We start from the raw sequence: 25122 nt of genomic DNA on the forward strand, positions 1-25122 counted from the left end.
GGTGAATGTGAGGGAAGAGGTGAGCTGAGGGATAAGTGGGCTAAGATCCTGTAGCTGGCTAATTTAAATTTAGGATTGTTAGAAACTAGATTTTTATGTGTTATAATTTTGATATAATCTTGATGTTTCCTTTTCAGCATTTTTTATTTGTATCAACAAATTTTCACGGTTATGGGAACTGTATAAGGGGCTGGGACAATGGGAGGCAGACAATGGGAGGCAGACAATGTCTATGGAATGACAGTAGACATTGAGATTCAAAAAGTTAAAACTTTATAACCATTAAATACAAAGTGAGTTACACTAGGTAGAAGGAGGTAATAAATCAGATACCATGAAAGATAGATGTCTTGAATCAATTTAATCTGCGTGATTGACTGAAAGAACCTGAGAAGTCCCCTACTGCAATAAACCTACAGAGCCATGACCAGCTGCAAAGGGATATACTGGATGGCAATGCCTTATGACAGATAAAAATGTAAGAAATCTAACTTGGAAGTCAAGAAATGATATGTAACAAGCATTTTTCTGCATAAAGCTTAAAAGCAAAAAGCGAGCAGTTACATTTAAAAGTCAAATTGATTGTTTGGGGAAGTGGTGGCACAACAATATGGTCAGGACTGGTGGTCACGTTGCACTGATGGACTATACATTACTGAATAAGAATCTGGATCATGGTTTTTAGTGTGTGTACACTGAACGCAGCATGCCGTGATGTTGAGAACTTGATACTTTGCCAACCTAACCTCACTGAGTATCCTGCTTCATGAGTAACCCTTTAGAAACTTTGCGACTGCTCATTGAGTATGATATTCTTTATTATAAGCAATGGCATAAAAATGTCTGTATTAAATAGGCACAATTAAAAAGCAAGTAAATCCACTATTAATCACAGCTGCAGTAATTATTTTTGTGACAATTCTGACAGTCAACACCAGTGTTTCTTAAACTGTGTTCCGTGGTACACCGGAGATGAGGCAGTTGGAAGTGTGCTATGGGAGAACAACAGAGTTCAAAATGGCTGCCCTTAAAGGGGCAGGTGATTTTTTTTGATCAATAACTTCTTCTCCCCTCCCTCCCCCCCAACTTCAACAAAATATCCTTGGTGTTCCTTATAAAAAAAATTATTGTTTGGTGTTCCTTGGTCTTAAAAAGTTTAAGAAACACTGGCCAACACAGAAGAGAGAGAGGAAGCTGTATCACTCAGGTTCCCTGATTCCCATTCCTTTTCCTCTTGGCCATCCATTCAGGCAGTTGCTCTCATGAGTGTTTAAAAGTCCAGTTAGAGTCCCTGAGTCTTCTTACACCCATTTGTCCTTCAGCAGCAATGGTATACTATTGTATTTTTAATGCATAAAACTTTCACATATAGGGCTAGCTCTTCTGCTCATGTTAAATCAGCACAGCTCCATTGAAGATAATGATCCAGAAGAGAACCTGTCTAATAACAGTTTAAGTCTAATCTTTCATCCCATTGTAAACGCTTTACTAGGGTGCTTTCCAGCTGTAACACGGTATTTTAAAATATGTAGTCTATGAGGGGGAAAAGAAAAATTAAAAGTAGCCCATATAATGAAAAGAAATTAAGAAAACAAAGTAAGAAAGAAAATGATGGGGAGAAAGAAAGAGCATCTGTAAAAATGTTGGATGATTTATGAAGTTTAAAAAGAAGTCTATACATTTCTATCATGACCCTAACTGACACAACTATTTCAACAAAATGTTCAGTATAGACACAGTTATATCATCAAAAAGTGCTTTTCCCAATATAACGTATTTCATTTGGGGAATAAGAAATGTTTATAGTGTAGACAATGCCTCTATTTAGTTCATTCAAAAATAGCTCCATCAATTCTGAAACTTGCAATTTAAGTTTTTGAACTTTGTAGGAGAAAAAAATTATATGAAAAAATCATTTACTGAAAAATGAAAGGTAGAACAGGGTTGTCTCCAGGACACAGCAGGAAGGTAATTTAAAAAGCTCAGGAATATTGTTGAAATTATTATGCAAGCTTATTAAATGCAATGTATATTTAAATTGAAAAAAAACATTATTAGGCCTAGATAGGTGAATTTTCATAGCCTCTAGCAGTTAAACATATTGGGTAAAAGTTGGGTTAGATTAATTTCTAATCTTTATGGAAATCCATTTATTAAAAAATGGATAGCAAAGTTATGAATATGAAACTTAAGGGTTTAGAATATCTGTAGCACAATGTTCATCATTTAAATATGTGAGGAAAGTAAAATGAAAGTTTTTTAAAGATTATTTGAAAACTTTTGTTTACATATATTTTTTGTATTTTTAACATAATATTTTAGCTGAGTTATTCCTGAAGTGTTGAAATAACAGAAAGCTTGTCATTAGAAACTATAAAATATTTAGCTTTAATTTTCCTTTTCCTATTATGCAAGTAGAAACTTATTATAAAACACTGTTAAGAAAATTCATTATTGACTTAGATAATTAAAATAAAGAATATGAAGTGAATTTTTAATGCTTTTCAGATTAGCCTCAGAACAATCAACATATTTGTCTCCTTTTCAAGAATATCTACCAATAATGCTGTGATGACTTCTCACAAAATTAATGAACTTCCAGAATTAAGGACATGTCATAAAGATTCTTGACTGCTTAAGCTGAACATGGTTTTTTAGAAGTCTCTTGCTCATTAGATGGTGTGAGACAGAGGAGTATGGATTCTGTGTGTGAAACATATATGACTATATCTCATAAAAGCCTGAAAGCAGGGGTCATTTTGAACCAGGGGCAGCTCATAAGCTGAGGCAAGTGAGGCACAGCTTAACCAAGAATTCCCAACAGCTATAAAATACATTTTGCCTATTCTATTGTATGTAATTGCTAAATATATACAGATTTGAGGACAAGTTGTGATTGGATTTAAATGTCACAACTCTTTCTTTCCCGTAGCAAAATGCAGTGTCAGAGAGTTTGAAGAATATAGTGCTTGGTGTATGAGGCTTAAATCTTGATATAGCTAGTCATGCCTCAAGCAGCTGCCTTGCCACCATGTCAATTTACCATGCCCAGGAATCTTTTTATACGGGTATTGCTGTGGTAACCACTGCTTGGTAAGACTATGGAAGGATTATAGCAGTTCAGTGTGGGCTGCAAAGAGCTTGTAGGGAGCAGGAATGGGACATACACCTCCCTGGGCTCCTCCCTTGGGGTGGGCCCTGAGGAGGTGGACTACAAACCGCTACTGATTCCTGGGCCTGCATTGTGCTCTGTCCCCCATACTGGTCCGGGTAGCAGAGGAGTGGCACCTCCTGTTCTTATGTCCACTTGCTCCTTACTGCTATAAATAAGCTAAGCTGTTAAGAACTACTAAATTATACACTGAGTGGGAGTGGAAATAACTCTCCTGTGATTTGTGCCTCACCTGTAAAAAAGTCACAAACAGCCGTGAAAGCAGTCCTGTCATTTTCTGCAGACCCTAAGGTTTCATTTAATAACAAAATTAAGTCTCTAGCTCTTAGGGTTGTAAAGGTCCTTGTTTCAGTTGTGCACTGGTATAGTGCAAGTAAAAAACCCCCAGCAATTCCTCAGTTTGTGTAATTGAAGTGGCTCAGGTAACTTCAGCGGAGGGCTGTGGGTATGGTTTCCTGTCGTGACAGATCGGGGACTCATAACTGCCGTCTGGTGTGCAGAACTGGGATAGCTATGGCTGCCTCACTGGAAGCAGAGGGGTAGGGCAGGAACTGGAACTATAAAAAACTGACCCTCTAATTCAGTTGAGGGAGAGCTGTCAAATGTTTCTCCCCTACTGCCTCAGCTTGGAGCTGAGGGAGGCTCCCACTGTGCCACAGACCCAGAAGAACTGCCTAAGTTGTTAGACCCTGGGAATCCTGGTAAGTTGGTAGGACTGCTAAGAATATAAGAACAGCCATACTGGCTCAGACCAAAGGTCCATCTAGCCCAGTATCCTGTCTGCCGACAGTGGCCAATACCAGATGCCCCAGAGGGAGGGGTCACAGCAGGTAATCCTCACGTGATCCCTCCCCTGTCACTCACCTCCAGAGAAACAGACGCTAGGGATGCCATTCCTACCCAGCCTGGCTAATAGCCATTGACCTAACCTCCATGAATCTATTTAGCTCTTTTTTGAACCCTGTTAGGCTATGTTTACACTGGCAGCTTCTTGCGCAAGGGTTCTTGTGCAAGAAGTCTTGCGCAAGAAAATGTCCACACTGCCATGTGCGTGCTGTGCTTTTGCGCTAGAGCTCCCATGGCAATGTGGACTCTCTCTTGTGCAAGAAAGCTCTGATGGCCATTTTAGCCATAGGGCTTTCTTGCGCAATAAATCCCTGTTAAGCATCCACACTGCCCTCTTGTGCAAGAGCTCCTGCACAAGATGGCTTACACCCGTAAAAAAAAGAGCATAACTCTTACGGAAGGAGCCCTCTCTTATCACGCCATACTGTAAATTTCCTTGCGCAAGAGCGGGCAGGCAGTGTGGACGCTCTGCAGATTCTTGCGCAAGAACGGCCATACTTGCGCAAGAAGCTGCAAGTATAGACATAGCCTTAAAGTTCTGCTGGCTGTTTACCCAAATGAGACTGATGACAACTTGAAGGAGGTACACCAGGACTGGGAGGATAGGCAGAAGCCCAAGGAAGCTGTGAAACCAATAGGTTTCAGCTGTGGGACTCATTTGTAAACTAGCCAGCATGTTATGGTAAGCCACTGAACCGGTGACAGACTGCCCTGCCAATGATAGGGCTCTGCCTCCCGCTAAGGTAGGAAGTCTGTATTGGTACCGTCTGGAGTTTTGACTACCTGAGAGCTGATTTCTCCCTCCTGCTCCCCAAACAGCTGTAATGCTTTGTATGGACTCAGACTAGAGCTACAAACTACTGGCTGCCCTGCCCTGATTGAGGGCTCTGGGCAGCTGAACTAATTGTGGCCCTGAATGATTGCCAGTCAGGACCCTAGCTGTTGCTTTCCTGGCCTTGTATGAAAGATCTGAAACTTATAGATGCCCTGCAGCTTGGCCAAGCCACAGGATAGAACTAATTCCCTGATGCATTACTCCTGGAAACAGGGAGGACATGCAGAGCATGGGCTTGTTATCCTGGTTATTTCACACCTTGTGCAATGAAGAACATCACTTAACACTTTTGCAGTTTTTCACAAGTGTGTGATTTACTTTCCATTTTCAATCTGATCTGTTCATTTCATTCAAGACAACAGCCAGCTATCATTTTAATCAGGGAACTGGATCTAGACTGGCAACGTTGAGATAAAACAATAACAATATCCTGGGATATTGATGCTGATGGGGGGGCAGTTACCCCAGGGTCTGGTGATTCAAAAGGACCTGGGGCTCCCAGCCACTTGCTCCAGGCCCTTTAAATTGCTGTTGGAGTGCTGCATGGCATGTTCCAGGTGACTCTAAGGTCTGGGGAGGGGGTGGCGTGGTATGCTCTGGGAGGTGCTGAGGGCTGGCTGCTTCAGCCCCACCCCTTCTGACTGAGGCTCTGCCCCGCCACACACACACACCTTGCAAGACTTGGCAATTCTGTCGGCCTCCTTTGTCCAGTCCATATCCTTTACTCATAAAGATGATTTTACTCATTGCAGTTTGTTATATGAAATTAGACAAGGGCAAACTATTTTTGCCATATTTCTAATCTAGTTGAACCATGTGGATTCTCCAGCCCTGTTACATTTGCTATGCTAACAATGGCTGGAGGTGTTGTAGGAGTCACCACACTGGCACTATATTATCAGTCCATCTCCCTACACCTGTCTGAACCCTCTGTGCCTGGCTATGTTAACTTGTACAAAGCAGTAACAGTGCAGGATTTGATCCCATATAATTACAGATATTCCCGTCTGATGTAAATTAACCTGAGCCAGATCCTCAGCACATATAAATTAGCATAGTTCTGTTGAAGTCAATGGAGTTATGCTAATTTATACTAGCCGAGAAGCTGGCCTATGTTCACAGGCTAGTTGGGTGGGTGTAATTTGCTGTGCTGGAAGAAATTACCTGAAATAGTAAATTTTGTGGACTTTCTGGGAGACACTGAAAGGTCTATTGTTCAATAAAATTGTGGGGTTTTAGGTGAGCGAAGGGGAAATGCTGACCCTTTTTCATATTTTATTTATGTAAGCATTGTGCACTGTGCCATGCTAGAGGCACTTACTAATACGGAATTATTTCAGTAAAACTTTTCATTCTGTTTCTATTTTTTCACACTTTCTTGCAATATATTTCCCAAGGAAATATGTTCATATTTTAATATAATTTTTTGTCTTTGTTTCTTATGAGGTTAATATATATCTACATAGAATGTTTTCCATAAGTAATATTGAATAAAACTGTCCATTGCCTGAAATATGAAAACAAAATTACATTCCTGTACACATGTTCTAAATCATATAGCTCTCAACATCTGTTGTTATTGCATGGTTTGGCTTTTATTACATTTTTTCTTTCTGTTGAAAGATTGAAATTGATAAAGAATTTAAATATGTACTTTAAAATTATTTTCCGATACAATGTCACTTTGTGCCATTACAGGCATTCAAGGGGGAGTGTTTATATATAATAGTTCAGAGTAAGAAATTATCATTCTTTAAAACCTGTCAGGTAAAAATCTTTTCACCATTAGGTATATTACTCTTTTTAAATCATATTTAAATCAGGACAGACATGGTTATTCTTATAGCTCTATCAACTAGCTTCTGAGAAAGAAGAAGGAAACATTTTGCTGGCAGGTTAATTGCAGAATAACAAGCAAATTCTGTCTGCTGACTCTAATTATTTTAAATAAATTTAAACTACATTGAGCCCTCTTATAATGAAGCCATTCTTTTCACAGAATAACTTCACTGTAAGTGAAGGTAGAACTGCAATTGTCATATTGTGATTTATTGAAAGATTTCAGGAATTTTAATTCTCCTTCACTATGGGAGGACTTTCACTAGGGCCCCATCCATGCAGAAAAATATGCTGTGAATAGAAATGATATACAAGAACTGATTTTTGTCACCCTGAAATTATTTTTATATTTTAACCAGCCAGCTATTGATAGGCACAGTGAAGAGAGCAAAGCTTTTTAAACTCAGATCTTGAAAACCATTGCAGAATTTGGGATATAGTTCTTCAATGAGGGGCCTATATGTGGATAATACTGTATTTTACTGGGGTTGTGGGTTGCTTGCTGTTTGATATATGTTATTTCTTTCTGTGTTTTAGCTCATTAGCTTTTTTTCCCCACAAGTGAAGGCCACTAAATCAGTACATACTGATTAATACTTTAGGGCACGTCTACACTAGAAAATTATTTTGAAATAATAACTCCTGAAATAACTATTTCGAAATAGTGTGTCCACACTACAGGGAAGCCTCAAAATTAGTCCAAGGCAGGCTCCCTTAATGTAGATGCACTACCTTGACTTAGAGCCCAAGGAAGCACTGAAGAGTAATCACTTTTAATGACTCTGGGGAGTGGTTATTTCGAAATAGCAGCAGTGGAGCATCCACTATAACTGTCCACTCCTGAAATAGCTTTTTTGAAATAAGCATTATTCCTCATGGAGAACAGAAGTTATTTTGAAATAACCAGCCCCTTATTTCAAAATAATGGGCTTGGTAGTGTGGACGTTCCGCTTATTTTGAAATAACTCTCTAGTGTAGACCAGGGCTTAGTGATCACTTTGCTGTAAGAGATTTATCACACTTTTTGTCTTTTATCTCAGTCCACCTGGACTCTGGACTCAGAATGGTTTAATAGTTGTGTCCGGTTCTGCCTCTTCCCCACCCTCCACTATAGAAAGGAGGATGTGGATGCTTTGGAGAGGGTCCAGTGGAGGGCAACGAAAATGATTAGGGGGCTGGAACACATGACCTACGAGGTGAGGCTGAGGGATTTGGGCTTATTCGGTCTGCAGAAGAGAAGAATGAGGGAGGATTTGATAGCAGCCTTCAATTTTCTGAAGGGATGTTCCAAAGAAGATGGAGAGAGGCTGTTCTCAGTAGCCACTGATGGCAAAATAAGGAGCAATAGTCTCACATTAAAGTGGGGGAGGTGTAGGTTAGATATTAGGAAAAACTACTTTGCTAGGAGGGTGGTGAGGTACTGGAATGAGTTACATAGGGAGGTTGTGGATTCTCTATCCATAGAAGTTTTTAAGACCATGCTTGACAAAATCCTAGCTGGGAGGGTTTAGTTAGAGTTGGCCCTGCTTTGGGCAGGGGGCAGGACTCAATGACCTACTGAGGTCCCTTTCAGTCCTAGGATTCTAGGATTCTATGAAATGAAAACTGCCCTACAAATACCTGCAAATACCTATCAGAATTAGGAATGGTTGTATGATGCATTGGTTGAGTCAGGGCCTGAACCAAAATGCACCAAAAGTAAATGGAAGTCTTACTATTGGCTTCACTGGGCTTTGGAACAAAAAGGCTCTACATGTACAATTAGTGGCTGGCCCAATGAAATCTAAGGCTTAGTATTTACCTGCTGATAAAGAAGGAATGTTCATTTGGTTTCAGCCTCTGTTTCATGATAAAAGTCCTGCATTCAGTCAGTCTTGCTGATTAGTGTATGTATGTTATATCAATTCATAGTCTGTAACAAAACAGGAAATTACCATCTAAAAGTGTATATTCTTTGAATTCCATGTAGAATTATGCACTCTGGATTGTGGTAGCCATGGGGTTTGTTCGAGAGGAATATGCCAATGTGAAGAAGGTTGGGTAGGACCAACTTGTGAGGAACGTACATGCCACTCTCACTGTGCTGAACATGGCCAGTGTAAAGATGGGAAGTGTGAATGCAGCCCAGGATGGGAAGGGGATCATTGCACCATTGGTAAGATTTTTATATATTTTTAAAAGGCTTACTAGCTAATAGGAAGATCTGCTGCTGCCACCATCAATTTAAAGCTCTCTTGGAAAAATTAGAAAGTCAACTTCAGGTCTGGTGTACAGAGATGACTCTCCACTGACTTTGATGGATTAGCCAACATACCACATTTGTATTTCTCCTATAGATTGTGGTCAGTGCAGGTTTTGCTTTACATGCAGCAATACTGGGATAATAGTCTGAAATGATCAAAGTAAAGATATATAGGTTACATTCTGAGCTATGTTCCTATAGGCACTGAGAACTGCAAAAAATTACTTGAAATTGTTAATTAAAAGTTGTGAAGGATTGAAACTAGCAGGCAGCTTAAATAATTCTGAACCTGCTGCCTTCGCACCAGAGGATTTAAATATTTTGTTTGTCACAAGAGATGGTTTTACAGCAGCTGACTTTTACAATATTGCTAATAAGTTAAAACTTATGAATCTTTCAGAAGTTATTGCTCAGCTTTCCAAATGTTAATTGTTATATTTTAATAAATTTTGTGCCACATTTTTAAAAAGCTTAATAGTGTTTCTTGCCAAAATGTCATTACTATTTTTGCAGAGTATTCTTAGTCTTAAACATTTTAATTACATATAAGAGACCAGGATACCTAATTTTGAGAGGTAGACAGTCCAAACTTTCATGCTTTGCAAATCCAGTGTCTCTTTTTTTCTTTTCTGTCTTTTGAAAAATTGGCTCTTCCTCATGTAATTAAAAGGCAGAATTCTATAATCAGTTATTCAGTTACCTTATAACTTCAGCTTATAAAGTAGAAAATTGATCAAAATAAAAGGAAAATTCTTTATTGTTATTAAGTAGTAGGCACAGCTTGCATTGCACATGGTAGTGCTCATGATGTTAAAAACCAGTGACTGAAGAACACACATGTAGCTGCAATTATTGTTTATTGCTATGAGTCCTTTCTGACTTCCTGGATAAGAAAAATCAGCAATTTGTTTTATTCAGAGTAGTAAGAAGAAACCTGATTGCAGTAAGAGAGAGGCATTCTATCTTAACCAAAGTATGGGAAACAATTAGCAAATGGCTTCTGTAGTTTTCGTTCTGGTGCAGTAATTCACTCTATCACAGTTTTTTTTTGTTTGTTTTTTTCTTTTTAAGCTCACTACTTAGATGCTGTGCGAGGTAAGATTTTTATATAAGCATTGCAAAGGAATAATGAAAGGATACAAAAGTGTTGAGAATGAGGGCATTTGTGTGACTTGTTCCCTTTTGAACCTCCCACTTTTTCTGTTGTTAAGATGCAATATTTATCCAGGATAGATCAAATGGATGACTGGATAGGTAGGTATATATTTACAGAGAAGTGTAGTTTGTCTAATAAAATATCAGTACATTCTACATTCTTAGCTCTTTACATTGTCCTAATAATTCATCAGAAGCAGAGATGTCTGAAGTAATCATGACTGGAATGTTGCTTTTGCATTTGGTTACCGATTTCCATATATATGTAATATGCTACGTGAGGCAAGTCAGATTTCTGCTCATAGTTTTCATTCACAGAATGATGACAGCACTGAGGATTTGCTATTACCAGAATAATTTGTGTCGATCCTTCCTTCTATTAGAAGAAAATTTCCATATTTTTATCATCTGCAATGAGAATAGGTTTCATCTGTGAAAAAAATATGCTCCTCTAAGACTTTGGAGGTGGGGGGCAATGGAAAACAATATACATGTTTTTTAACATGGCATTGTACAGGAATGTGTGAGGTTTTGAAATGTAAGAAGGATTGGTACATATTTGTTCCACCCACAGATTGTCTGCTGTTTTGAGTAATGTGTGTGTTTGTCCTTTGGCAGAAAATGTTATCCAGGCTAGAGATGATATACTTCATCAAACCATTCCAGACCCAAAGAGCTAAATTCTGTTTTAATTTGTACCCTGTATGTATCCTTTGACATGAATTTGCTCTGCAGGGCCGATAGCTGGTCTCTGGCTCTACATGTCTGTGTCTTCCATGGTTTTGACAACAATCTCTCTCTCAGGTCTAGCCACATTGTTGTGTAAGAAATCACCCAGGGGAGATGGCTATCAGCAGAGATATCAGGCCATGCAGGATTCCAAAAAGAATTAGGCATTTATTTATGTATTTATCAATTTATCTCTTTAGAATTAAATAACAATTTAAAATATCCATACAAAAAGCCCTACACTACCTGAGAATTAATTAGACTTAAGTTCATAAAGGGCAATCACACAGCAACAAAATACAATAATAAGATATAATAATAAATTAACTCAGCTGCCAATCAATCAAAAAAAGGAAAACAGCCCCTTTAATTTCCACAGGAACTTGGAGTGCAGGCTGTTACAAAATGCACCTTTCTCTGAAGCACAGCTATTGGCCACTCTGAATGAGACTACTGGACTAGATGGACCAGTACAGAAGTTGACCAATAGAAAATATTACCTCATCCATTTTGTCTTTCTAGGTGGACCAGTGGTATATAGTCTCTGTCTCTGTTGCTGGCAGTTTGAAGCACCTTTTGCAATATTTCCTTTTATAGCTTCCAAAAACCCCTGCAGATTGAGTCTTCCTTTCCTCTCTGAATCAGATCTTTTCCCTTGATAACACAGACGTGTCAGCGCATATTTTCAAAAATAGGGAAGCATTGAATTCCTGTGAGTCCATTCTGGCAAAAGAGAAAGTACTGTATTTGTTTAGAAAGCAATACCACTTGTAGTGTTAAACTGATTGCTGAGCACCATCTATTGTCCTTTGTCCTTCTGTGTGGTAAGGTAAAGATCTGACAAAAATTTGTACTGGCACCAAACTACAGTATACAAACAGATGGACATAAGTGGACACATCCAAGAGATTATCTATCTGTCACACAGAGCAAGGAACTTAGTTTAAAATGCCAAAATTACAATTGTTTCAGAATTTACAAGCCTTGGGGATGATGCAATTGCTCCAGTTTAAATCCAGTTTCGTAATATACAGACAGAAACCCAAACATTTCCTACATCCAAAGGGCAAGTGATTGACTGATTTGAACTGAATACAGTGTTGTAAGGAAGTAGAGAGCATTAGAATGAAAAGTTCCATTTTCCTTGTCTAGGGACATCCTTCAGAATGAATCAAAACAGGCTTCCCTTCCACACATATCTGGAATTACATATTCAGCGGATGCTTCCAGATTTGCTCACCTAAAATTATTTACCTACATTTTGTAAACTCATATTTTGGGTCAAACTTTCACATAAAAACTGTCATGAACACATGCTTGATATCAGATACACAAATAGGTATGAAAACAAAGATAGCAGTTATTTGTTTATGCAAAGTAGGCAGTTGGATTTCCAATTAGACAGTTTGTGTGTGCACATACTATTAGTGCACTCACATCTGAGTTTTTAGTATCAGAGGGGTAGCCGTGTTAGTCTGAATCTGCAAAAGCGACGAGGAGTCCTGTGGCACCTTATAGACTAACTGAAGTGTAGGAGCATAAGCTTTCGTAGGCAAAGACCCACTTCGTCAGATGCATGTAGTGGAAATTTACAAAAACCTGTAGGGGAACATTTCAATCTTCCTGGACACACAATTGCAGATCTAAAGTAGCCATCCTGCAGCAAAAAAACTTCAGGACCAGACTTCAAAGAGAAACTGCTGAGCTACAGTTCATCTTTAAGTTTGACACAATCAACTCTGGATTAAACAAAGACTGTGAATGGCTTGCTAACTACAAAAGCAGCTTCTGCTCTCTTGGAATTCACACCTCCAGATCAGCTGCTAGAAGTGGGCCTCATCCTCCTTGATTGGATCCACCTGGTCATCTCCAGCCTGATCCTGGCCTGCATATTTATTCCTGCCTCTGGAAATTTCCACTACATGCATCTGACGAAGTGGGTCTTTGCCCACGAAAGCTTATGCTCCTACACTTCAGTTAGTCTATAAGGTGCCACAGGACTCCTCGTCGCATCTGAGTTTTTATGTCCACAAGATCTTAGGCACAAAAAAATGAGCATTTATAACTTAGACATGCTTTTTCTAAACAAGCAAAGCTCAGTATTTGGCCAAGAATGTGAATGGAGTCAGAAGTAGACCAACTGTGACATCATGTAAAAGTAGCAAATATTGTTATAACTAAAGATATTTTGAAATTATAAATTGTTAAATAACAAAAGGAAAGAAACTCCTGCATGAAGCTTTGTTCTTTGCATTTTCTTTTCTAGATGGCTGCCCAGGTCTGTGTTATGGAAATGGGAGATGCACTCTTGATCAGAATGGATGGCACTGTGTGTGTCAAGTGGGATGGAGTGGCACAGGATGTAACATTGTCATGGAAATGGTGTGTGGAGATAATATGGATAATGATGGAGGTACTGTATATGCCCCTTTATTTACTTTTTAGTTCTTATGCAGTTCAGTTTCTTGAACAGCTATCCCATATCTTGGCTTTATGTGAGTTTGCCTTTTCTATCATAAAAGCCCAATGCTATAACCCTTCCTCATGTTAATAGTCTCCTCTGTTGGATTGAGTAGCTGCAGGGTCTGACCTTTATATTGTAAGGTCTCTGTCTCCTTCCTTTATATGGTCTCCATCATCATAGTACTAGAACATGTTTTGAAAAAAATCCATGTTTTCAATAAGAACTTCATTTCCTTATAATAGACTTTTTGAGTGAAATAACTCTTCGCTATATGCATGCCTTAGGAGAAACTGTAGTCTTTGTCAGATTGATAACAGATGTATAAATATAAATTAAATTCCGTCATAACATTCATGTATGACTTACAGAATATATATTGACAAGTTATCATAATATCAATAGAGTTTGAACCTCTTTAGTCCAGCACTCTCTAGTCCGCCAATATCTGTGGTCTGCCATGTTTTTTTAGCCGGATGTCCACTTACCATGCGTGTGGCCAAGTTTCCCATGGTCCCATAAAGTTTGTGTATAGCTACCAGTCCTGGCGCTCAGTGTTCTATGTTGTTATATAGCTCTAATTTACCCCTAAATATAATCTAAGAGCCCAGTAAGCCATGAAAGTGCTGGTAACACTGCTATGCAATATTGACCTCTCATGGTTCTGCAAATTCTCAGATTTGTCACTTGTCAGGTCTCAAGAGTGTCAGAGCAGAGAGGTTCAACCTGTAATATAAGAAAAATTATTCAGATAATAGAAAGTTATACATTGAGACATGCTCTGAGAAAGTAAATTAGTTCGTTAATTTTAACTGAGTCACACAATTATAACAGAAAATTGTGGCACATAGTTTTGAGATGGTGCTGAGCTAGCCAGTAGAAAGCATGCTGAGGATCTCTAGGCCAGAGGTAAATGTTAAATATAAAAACATGACAATATACACTTAAAGTAACCTCTCTCTTGCTATATTTCACTCTGTTTTAACAGCGTATTTGCAGTTAAGTATTATTAGCCATTGCAATCTTGTTTCAGTCTAAGGAGTCATAGATTCATCAATATTTTTTTTTTAAAGGCTACCAGGGACCATTGCAAAAATCTGTTCTGTGTAATATAGGCCATAGGACAATTTATGATTAGCCCTGTGGCTGATTAAACTAGAATATATCTTTTAAATCAAGATTGTATATTTTTCTAAGGGTTCTAAGAGAAACCACCACAACCCAACTAAGGCTTGAAGATTAGCTTCTTCCAGTCATTAATTACCCTCAGTGTTAAAAAATATGCATCTTATTTCAATTCTGAATATATCTAACTTCAACTTGCAGCCATTGGAGCATGTCATAATTTTCTCTAGTACATTGAAGAGTCCTCTGTTATCTCCTCTGTTCAGTTCTTCATATGGGTATTTACATACAGTGATCATGTCACCCCTTAAACTTATTTTTGTTAACCTAAAAGGATTCTTGAGTCTTTCGCTAAAGTATGCTTTCCAGTACTTTATTCATGGCTATTCTCTGAACCCTCTCCAATTTTTCAACATTCTTCTTCAAATGTGAACACCAAAAATGGACACGTTATTCAAAAAGCAGTCACACCAGTATCAGATATAGAGGAACATAACCTCCTTACTTCTCAATATTTCCCCATTTATCCAAGAACCACATTAGCTTTTTTTGGCCACAGTATCTCACTCACAGCTCACTATCAGTTGATTATTTACCTTGAACCAAAACCTTTATCAGAGTCAATCCCTTCCATGATAGAGTCCCCCTTCATTCTTTATTCCTAGATGTGTGACCTTGCATTCGGCCACATTGAAATAGACAAGCAAATAACGTGCAACTCACCAAGTCATCCAGATTGCTCTGTGTCAGTGACTTGTTCTCTGTATCATTTACCACTCCCCCAATCTTCTCTCATCTACAGATTTATCAGTAATGATTGTATGTTTTCTTCTAAGCTGTTGATTAAATAAGATGTGTCCAAGAACTAATACTTGTGGGGCCTGCATTAGATACAGACCTATTCATTGATGTTTCCCCATTCACAGTTACGTTTTGAAAACTTTCAGCCAGTTTTATTCCATTTAATGTGTTCATTTTGTTTATGACCCTTTGACATTGCACTCTTAATGTTGAATCAAATTCAGAATTGTCCTGTTATTCAAATTTGCCCTCCGTCATCCTTCCTTTTTCATGTTATATCCCTTGTAAAAGTAATGGTGCTAGGGCCACATGGCATGGCCATTAAGACTTGGAAAGAGCTGATACAGAGAAAGACCTAAGAGGTATGGATAAAGAGAAAGTGGTCCTGAGATAGAAAATGTTTAGCAGAAACTCCCATCACTGTTCCTTTAAAGCAGAGATGGGGAATATTTTGGGGGGTCAGAAGCCACTAACCTATAGAAAAATCAGTAGGGGGCCACACACAAGTGAGAGAGGAAAAAAGGCAAAAAACCCCAAACCCTCATTGACATGGCCCCTGACTGAGAAGGCGAAAGACACTTCCCACATTCCCCTTACTCACCAGAGCCTGGGGGGGGGCTTAGGCTAGTTGATTTTGTGGCACGAGTGCAGGCTCCCCAATGCCTCAGGGCCAGATACAGGCGAGCAGGGGACCACATCCAGTCCCTGTGCCTGAGGGTTCCCATCCCTGCTTTAAAGACTTGAGATAAGGAATCTTGCAGAGTAGATAGTTACTTTCTCATTAGACCAACAAGGAATGAACTTGTGGGGTCTTTTTCCTCATAGCAGGAAAGACGGCAACAATAGTGGAAAGTCTGTCTGTAAACCCTCTCAGCCTAAAGGTAGAAGGAGTGAGTGGAGAAGAAGCTGTCTGAGGCTCTGCAGCTCTAGGGAGGGAAGGAAGAGGGCTTCAGTCTTCAGAAGAGAGACAGAGGGATTGTTCAGAGCACAGCCTACTTCCAGGAGGATGACAGGTGCTTGGGAAGGAAACTGGCCAGGCCAGATCAATATTTGGTGTAAACTTGCGCTACTAAATAAGCGAGAGGCCCTTTACAGAGAGTACATAAACAAGACTCCACAAAGGGGGGCTGAATTAATCTGGTCTGGCTAATTGTCTGCAAGGACCCAGGGAATGCTAAGTGCAACACACTTGCAGGCACCATGGGGGAGCCATAAGTGAGTGTGCAGGAGAGGCTCACCCCATGATATTCCCCCATCCATTACCGATAATCTCATCATATTATAGCAGTCTATGTAGTTGAATCTCTGTCCCCTTCAAACAGCATAACACTGTCGGGGGCACTACCGCCTATGTACCTTCCCATCTGTTTTGTACTGTCTTCTGCTGCCCAAACTACTGAGTCACTCACACTCTCTCCCTTTAAATCTGTCCATAAAACCCTGCTTATCCTGCAATACATGTAAAGCATTTTCTGATTCTCTCTGTAAACTGGTGCTCTATAAATTCCCTGGTATTGTGGGTTTTGCCTGCTTTATATTCTGCAGTAACAGTGAATTATTGAGAGTTGGCAGCCTTAACTCTAAATTTCCTTAAATTTGTCAGTTTCAGACAGATACTTAACATTATTCCACTGTAAATTTTAAAATTATTTTATAGTAGCATAACATATGGGGACAGCTCCATTGAAATTAAAATTAGAGCTAAGTGGAAAGAGAAATACTTAATTCACCTGGTTGCTACAGCTGGACTAAATGGCATTAGTGTTACTTCACAATCAGTTGTGCTTTACAAAAAATGGAAGGGTTCCTCCCTCCTATTAAAATCACTTATTTTTCCACTTTAGATGCATAGGGCCTGATTCTGCTCTCTCTTACTCTGGTACACATCAAAAATAATTCCATTGAAGTCAACAGTATTACACTGGTGTTAACTTTGTGTGGGATCAGAAGCAGGATTCCTGGCCGTATATATATATATATAAATCTCCAGAAATTAGATCTGGAAAAGATCTGTTAAATATCCACTCCAACCTCTCAGCCACTATACGATTATTCCATAGAGTGCATTTTCTAACTCTTAGTCTTGTATGTGCTCCATATTATGAATTTTTCACATGGGAAAGCTCCCCTTAAGGCTGTGTGTGTTTAAATTAAATATTTATGCCTTTTGTGCAGAGATGTTAGGGAGTGTTCTGAGCTTTGAGATTCTTAGGAGGAAGACACTACTGATGCATAAAATGGTGGTAATAGTAGCATATTAGTATTTTTATATCCAACAATCAACATTAAGGATCAGAACCATGAAAATGTAGACTGAATTCTACTTTGAAATTCAGATTTAATGTAGATGAAAAGTATTTTTTACTGGAAAAAAATCTATTTTCTCCTTCCAAAGTTAATACAAATACATTATTGAGGAAAAAACAAATTTTAATTTTAATAAAAGTATTAAAAAAATTCATAATTGTAAGTGTGAATATCTAATGACATCACCTATCTGGAACTAAAGAGTCTTGGTTCATGTGTATAATATGTAGTTCTCCCATAAAATCCTCCCACTTCTGCAGAGACAATACCTTAAATTCTTTTTTTAAACAATTACTGTAGTATGCAACCTATGCACTCATATGATCCTGGCTCTCTCAAACATTTAGGAATAGAGCCATATCATATGGTACATATGGTAGTACTGTAGAGTTAAACATGCTCGTGTGTGTTTGCTGGTTTGGCACACCATGTTTACCACTTATTCTTTTGTGGACAAAACTCCCACCTGCTTGTAAAATAGGTATACCGTAACCACACCTGTCATTCCCCTCATCTCTTAGCCCCCTCATTAGATTTTTCTCCAACTTGTGGTCTGTCGAATCTTTCACCTACTTAATTATCTCTTAAAGTACAAATGAAAGCTGAAAGCATATAAAAGGTACACAACCAAGTGGTTTTGATCGGCTTTTGTGGAGTACATCTGTGGCAGTCTTTATGGTTTCATTTATATAATGCTGAGATCTCCAACAGTTGTCTCTTCAGTAGAATATCACTTTCTGTAGGATTACAAAAATATTTCTTCGTCTTATTTCCTCTCTCATCTTTCCTTGCCATTACTTCAGGGTCATAACCGACCTGATTTCAATTATAATTTAGATTAGAAAATGATCACTCAGCTCATTTGAATATGTTGTTTCTGTCTTGCCTTTATTTTGAGATTTCTTTAGGAACGATCTAGCTCTAGGAAATTGCTTGAAATTTTTTGCTGAATTCTTTAAGGCTATTTCTCAGTAAGGCCTAAGTAGTTAGAACGTACTGGAGCAGCAGTATAAAGACGTTTGTACATTCCACCTCCCCCTTCTGTGCAAAATATCCATCCCTTCTGCCATACACATTCTGCCACATTATTTTTTTTTACCATTAGATTATTTTTCCTCTTAAAACTCATTATATGATAGTGCAAATGACAGTCTGCACCAACTTATTTGATGCTGAGCCCATTGTGTGCATGAACAAATATAGTGAAAAGTAAATGGTATTGTTCAGACAAAATACTATGAACGGTTCCTCCTACATATGGACTTAGGTTGGTTTTAAGTATATTCCTGCAAAGCACAGAATTTTCAGTTCATGATTTCTGGTAGCTGTGGTCTTATGGCTATTTACCAGTGGTGGGCAACCTGCAGCCCGCTAGCCACATGCGGTCCCCTGCAGCCCACAGACCCCCTGTCTTCTCAGCTGTTCGGGGGGAGGAGCAGGGACAAAGCACGAATCAGGCAATTCACAGGGCTTCAGAATTGCCGAGAGGAATGGGGAAGAGTAGGAGGTGCAGAGCTCTGGTGCCCCAGTGCACGAGAGGGACATGGGGGAGGAGAGTAACGGGGGTCCATGGGGCCACAGGTGGAACCCCTCTGGCCGGTTGCGGCCCACTAAAATGAAGGAGGGCCACACTCACTTCTCGTTTGCCCATCACTGTTACGTACCTTAACTGAAATTTGAGGAACCGTTGAGATATCTGCCTGCAGCCCTGGAAGCTAGGATTTTTGCTGCTTAGTTTCTCCATCTGATCATAGTGATTCCTAGAAATTGTAACTAAACTTAAATGAACTTGTGATTAAACAAACTATCACAAGAGTTATATAGGCGCTATTTGAAATAAAAGCAGGCAAAATTAGTTTGAGCACTACTGAGGAAATTTAATCTGGTAAAGAAAAGTCAATATTAAACAATCTATGCAGCAAATATGAAATACCACAAGACACTCATGTGGTTGAGCTTTTATCTTGCTGTCCTGAGAGCGGGGGAGTGAGAGAATGAGATCCATCTGAGAAATGTCATGGCCTGCCACACTCTCTGTGGAGGGGTCCTGGCCTCATGACTAGGTGACGCATCCGTGGCTTGCTCCTAATACTTCCTTCTGCATAAGGTTAATAAGAGCTAAAGTATTCACAGTGTTAAAGAGGCATTTCTGTGGTACTGAGACATCTGAGATACCTCTGGTTCTCTAAGCCCTCAGCCAACTGTTGACTCATCTCATCATATACCTATTTTGGGTGCTTCAGGACCCTCTCACACCTTTATCCTATAGATCCTCTGTCTTGTTTTGGTACTTTGGACAATATTTTACCCCAGCTCTTCTATTTGCCTTTGCTAATGCACATGGTGCTGTGGCCATGGAATTTGTCACGTGTCTGCCTGTCTGTCTATATGTAAAACTAAAGCTAACATTCCAGAATACAAGTTCGCAAGTTGCAAGGCCACAAAACCATGTGTTACATAGTGTATACTCATAGGCTGTGTCTACAGTGAGCCACTTATTCCGGAAAATCAGCCGCTTTTCTGGAATAAGCTGCGAGCTGTCTACACTGGCCCTTGAATTTCCGGAAAAGCGACGATGCTCTACTGTACAAAATCAGCCGCTATTCCGGAAAATCTATTCTGCTCCTGCTCGGGCATAAGTCCTTATTCCGAAACACTGTTCCGGAAAAGGGCCAGTGTAGACAGCCCCGTAGTCTTTTCCGGAAAAAAGCCCCGATCGCAAAAATGGTGATCGGGGCTCTTTTCCGGAAAAGCGCATCTATATTGGCCACAGACGCTTTTCCGGAAAAAGGGCTTTTCCGGAAAAGCAGCCTGCCAATGTAGACGCTCCTTTTCCAGAAAAACTGAAAACGGAATAGTATTCCGTTTTAAGCATTTCCGGAAATTCATGCCAGTGTAGACACAGCCATACAGTATATTTCTAGCCATTGTGAAAGTCTGAAGTTAACCTTGGGATTGTTGAGTGAAAATAATGCAATGATGTCTTTTAAGTCTACAGAGAGCAGGAAACAAGGCTTCTGAGAAGCATGAACTGCCCCCTTTATCTCAATTAGACAATGACATTATTAGATACCTCACTGCTGATCAGCTTAGCAAAAACATCTACCAAATGTGCTTATCCTAAAACACCTAAATTCAAAACCTCCTTAAGAGGGGAGTTTCATATCAAAATAAGTAATATAGGAGGTAGTATACTAATTTAATTAGTCACTTTTGTAGTTAATTTATAAAAACTCAAAATTTTGAGGCAAATTAACTAGGGTGCTAGCGAATTCACCCTATTGAATCATATATAGCATCTTATTATTTGCTCCTCCATTTAGTTGCCTAAGTGCTCTGTTCCTGTATTCTTCTCAGTTGTGATCTTGGTATTTTACTAATTATATTTAGAAGACTGGAGGAGAAGGATCATATTTACCAGAATATTAGTTTGTGACATTCCCATAGCTATGAAGATGAAATTTTGCTCACGGATAGATGTGAACATTGGATGATCCAGAATCTGATAAGTGGTTGGGCCTATAAGGGTGGGCCTACACTGCAGTGCTGGCTCAAAATGGGCTACACAATTTGAGCTACGCAAATTCCTAGTTTATTTCAAGCTTATTTCGAGATCGTCTATTTTGAAATTTGGCGCTATCCACACAGCGCCAGATTTTGAAATAGATCATTATGCCAACAAGTCCCTTAATCCTCGTGGAACGAGGTTTTCTGGGATGTCGGAATAGCACGCCCATTATTTCATTTGCATTTTGTGGCGTAAAATGCTATTTTAGGAAACCAGACGTATCCTGAAATAGCGCTGTAGTCTAGACATACCCTTGTTGCTCATGTTACGATCTATACATTTTACTTCATTTATAGACTTTTTATTAACTTTTGTGGTTAGTAAATAATATAAACCTACAGTGAGCAAAATGCCTCTTTGCTTTCAAATGGTATTTTATTTTGTGAAGGATGTAATAGAAATATTAATGTTTGTTAGTTGACTTATATGTACTACACAGTTCTTTCTTCAAAATTAGCATAAAATAATACTGTTTTTTAGTAAAAGAAATACTTTATAGAAGTGAATTTGTGACTGGATCATGGTCATGAGTTATGTAAGAATATCTTCTGAAGGGCTTGTGTAAGATTCAACCAGAATTACCAGTCCTGTATTCTCCGGACACCAGGAGGCTCCTGCCCAAAACACCTTGCCAAAAAGTGTGCAATCAAATAGCCATACTCATCTTTAATATGTGACACCAGCAGAGGTGACCAGCCATGCTTAAGGGGGCATGCTGAATTTGCTCTGGGTACTGTATGTCTTCATAGAAATTAATAACCCGTGGCTGACTTATGCCAGCTGACTTGGGCTCCCAATGCTCAGGCTAAGGGCTGTTTAGTTCTGGTTGTACACATTTGGGCTTAGGGTGGAGCCAAGGTTCTCATTTCCTACAAAGTAGGAGGGTCGTAGGTCTCAGTTAAACAACCCAAGCCAAAACATCTGCACTTCAGTTAAACAGCCCCTTTAACAGAATCCCGATAGCCCAAGTCAGCAGGCCATCTGTGAGTTTTCAATTGATGTGTGTCACAGTTTACATGCTCTTCTACCACTGTAGAAACACATCTACAGCAAGACACAGATGTCCTGAAAAGGAGTTAACTTTCATCATGGTTAACAAGTCGTTCTGATACTTCATAAAGAAAATGGAACCATTCATTCAATGGTATTAAATGAGTACTGTGAATCTTGTGTGAGATTTTGGTGCAAGGCTGTAAACATATAAATATTTGTTTCATGCCTCTAGAAATGTGCCTGAAATGTTCACTTCCTCATCAAGACAATGCAAAATTTTTGTCCCAAATTCTCTTAGGGTATGTCTACACTACCCCGCTAGTTCGAACTAGCGGGGTAATGTATGCATACCGCACTTGCTAATGAAGCCCGGGATTTGAATTTCCCGGGCTTCATTAGCATAAGCGGGGAGCCGCCATTTTTAAATCCCCGCTGCTTCGAACCCCGTGTAGCGCGGCTACACGGGGCTCGAACTAGGTAGTTCGGACTAGGGTCCTATTCCGAACTACTGTTAGGAGGTGTACCGGTAGTTCGGAATAGGCACCCTAGTCCGAACTACCTAGTTCGAGCCCCGTGTAGCCGCGCTACACGGGGTTCGAAGCAGCGGGGATTTAAAAATGGCGGCTCCCCGCTTATGCTAATGAAGCCCGGGAAATTCAAATCCCGGGCTTCATTAGCAAGTGCGGTATGCATACATTACCCTCCTAGTTCGAACTAGGAGGGTAGTGTAGACATACCCTTATTTACAATGGAGCACTCTGAGAGCATAATGTAGCCTCTTGAGATTGCATGTAGCACCTTTTTATTAAGGTAATTTAAATTTGGGGATGCTACAAAAGTCCCTTGTCTGACAAAAGCCTCCTAGTGCTTGATAAACAAATATGCTGAAATGCAGGTCAGCTACTTTTTAACAGTTTCAATTCCTATCACAGAAAATCAAGTTGCTCTTTGTGAACTCTATTGCAGGGGAAGCACTGAGAGTACTATGGGAACTTTTACATTTTGAGTAAAGCAGACAGTGAGTCATCACCTTTCCCACGTGAAATTAAAGGCATTTGAAAATTGTATAAGCATGACGCCAGCTAACTTGTGACTGTCAGGTTTAGATTACCCAAACTTTAATCACACCTATTGTAGTGAGCTGATTATGCTATATTACCAATTGTGCCTCACTGCTTTTATATAACACAACAGTAGAATTACTGATATCAAATCCAAGTAGTTTATACTTCAGTGCTACATTTTAGTCCATCTGTATGCTGTTTTATCCAGTGTGATAATTGATGAGTCTTTGGTGTACTGGATCACCCACTGTATGAATTACAATTGATGCTGTGGGTAGCTTTGGATACTTCTGTGTTTGTTTGGTAACTTGAAATTTAATAAAAATTTTCACACACACACACAGGGTCTGTCAATACTTATTTTTTGCCTACTTACCAAAATTATTGTAGAGAATTGAAAATAATTTTTGAGGGTTTTTTTTTCAAAGTCTGGAGTTTATGTCAGATTTTGGGTTTTTCCTCTTATATTTAAACCATATTTTTATTAGAATTTGAGGATTGTGTACTGAGACTGATATATTTATATACGAATGGGAATTGTGTTATCCAAACTTCCTGTCATGTAACTTGAGATACTGCTTCTCACATTCTTGTCTATAAAAATAGAATGACCACTAAGACCATTTAAAAAGCATATTGTTCAATCTATAGATCAGCTTCCAACCATCGAAAGAATCTTTCAGCCAGCCTGTTGAGGATTTTTACAGATTTATTTCAGTGTATTTAAATGTTCAAATTAGAAAAGTAAATTGCAACCTGACGAAGAAAAAATGTTAGGAAAGTTTACTGAGATGGGAGATATGTAAGAGAACATGGAAATATAGGGCCAGATCTTGAAAGACTGCCCATATTTTCCTTTTCACTGTGTTCGTGGGCCCAGCTCAAGAGAGCTCAGCAAAGTCATGAGGGGACAGATGGGCATAATGATGTGTGGAAGTCGGAGTCAAACACAGTAAAAATTCATAATTCCCCAAACCCATGTAGGAGGTTGTGGCAGCCTATGTCTAGATTTTCCACACCCATCCAGTAATAGCTTGATTTAGCAGGAAAATGTGTGGGTTTGAAAGCTCCAGTCACATGTTGTTTCTTCCTTCCATCATCACTCTTTGTCTTTCAGAGTACTTTTTTCAAAGCACAGCCATTTTACTCTGCTTTGCTCCATCTGTGATTGAAAAGAAAATTCTTAAAAGCAGAATAAAATCTCACCTGTCCAGCCAAATGCTAAAAGTGTTCAGCTGGGGAAATGGATGTTATTTAAGGAGAGAGAGGGAGAGACAGAGAGACAGAAAAAAGACATCATTGTTAAACTATCAGTTGAAAAACACACTCCATTGCAGCTCCTTGTTCACCAGTGTTTTCTCTGCCTTCATAGTTGTTTCTTGTTTGTTATCTTATTATCAGCTCTTCAGGGAAGTCATATTGCCTTAGAACAGCATCTTATTGGTGCTTACAGTAACAGTAATACTGATTATAGTAATTTTTCAAATAAGGTTTTGGAGTTTCCCCACCATTAATAATGGAAGCCCCACACTGACGTCCTCCTTTTTACAATCCTCACAAAAATACCTGAGAGGTGCAAACAATGAAGCCAGGTACAAACAAAATAAACATTAGAAAATGCACTAATATAGTTTATCAGTGTGTGGTAAGTCCACACCACGTAGAGGCAGCTAAAAATATAATTCTCATTTCGTTGACAGGTGAATTGCAGAGGAAAGGTGACAACTGAGTCTGCTTTGAGAACTGGGAAACCATTTCACTTTAAGCTTGATTTCTTCCTGTGTGCAGTGGGAATTCAGGACACTGTTGCAAGGCATATGAAATGCTGATCAAAATAACAAAAAATGGGAAGGGAAACTTGTCTTGGAAGGCAGATTTTTCTATATTTACTCAAGTAAAACTGCTGTAGGAGCCAGTGTGTATTTTGCCAGAGAAAGGATTTTCAGATTATTTAAACACCAGTTCCTATGTGCTAATTTGTTTTT

General features: G+C 39.1%; 1 protein-coding gene across 5 annotated transcripts in view; it reads left to right on the forward strand.

Moving 5' to 3' along the window:
• The window catches only part of TENM1 (teneurin transmembrane protein 1), a 1699828-nt gene that overhangs the window by 1517700 nt on the left and 157006 nt on the right, over positions 1-25122 (forward strand). For all 5 annotated transcript variants that reach the window (XM_075940969.1, XM_075940972.1, XM_075940971.1 and 2 more), the window contains 3 exons: positions 8662-8847; positions 10006-10029; positions 13085-13231. In XM_075940969.1, the coding sequence (XP_075797084.1) occupies positions 8662-8847; positions 10006-10029; positions 13085-13231 (357 nt within the window). The remainder of the gene's footprint in view (positions 1-8661; positions 8848-10005; positions 10030-13084; positions 13232-25122) is intronic.

Source organism: Pelodiscus sinensis, chromosome 13, assembly GCF_049634645.1.
Source record: "Pelodiscus sinensis isolate JC-2024 chromosome 13, ASM4963464v1, whole genome shotgun sequence".
Taxonomy (NCBI): domain Eukaryota; kingdom Metazoa; phylum Chordata; order Testudines; family Trionychidae; genus Pelodiscus; species Pelodiscus sinensis.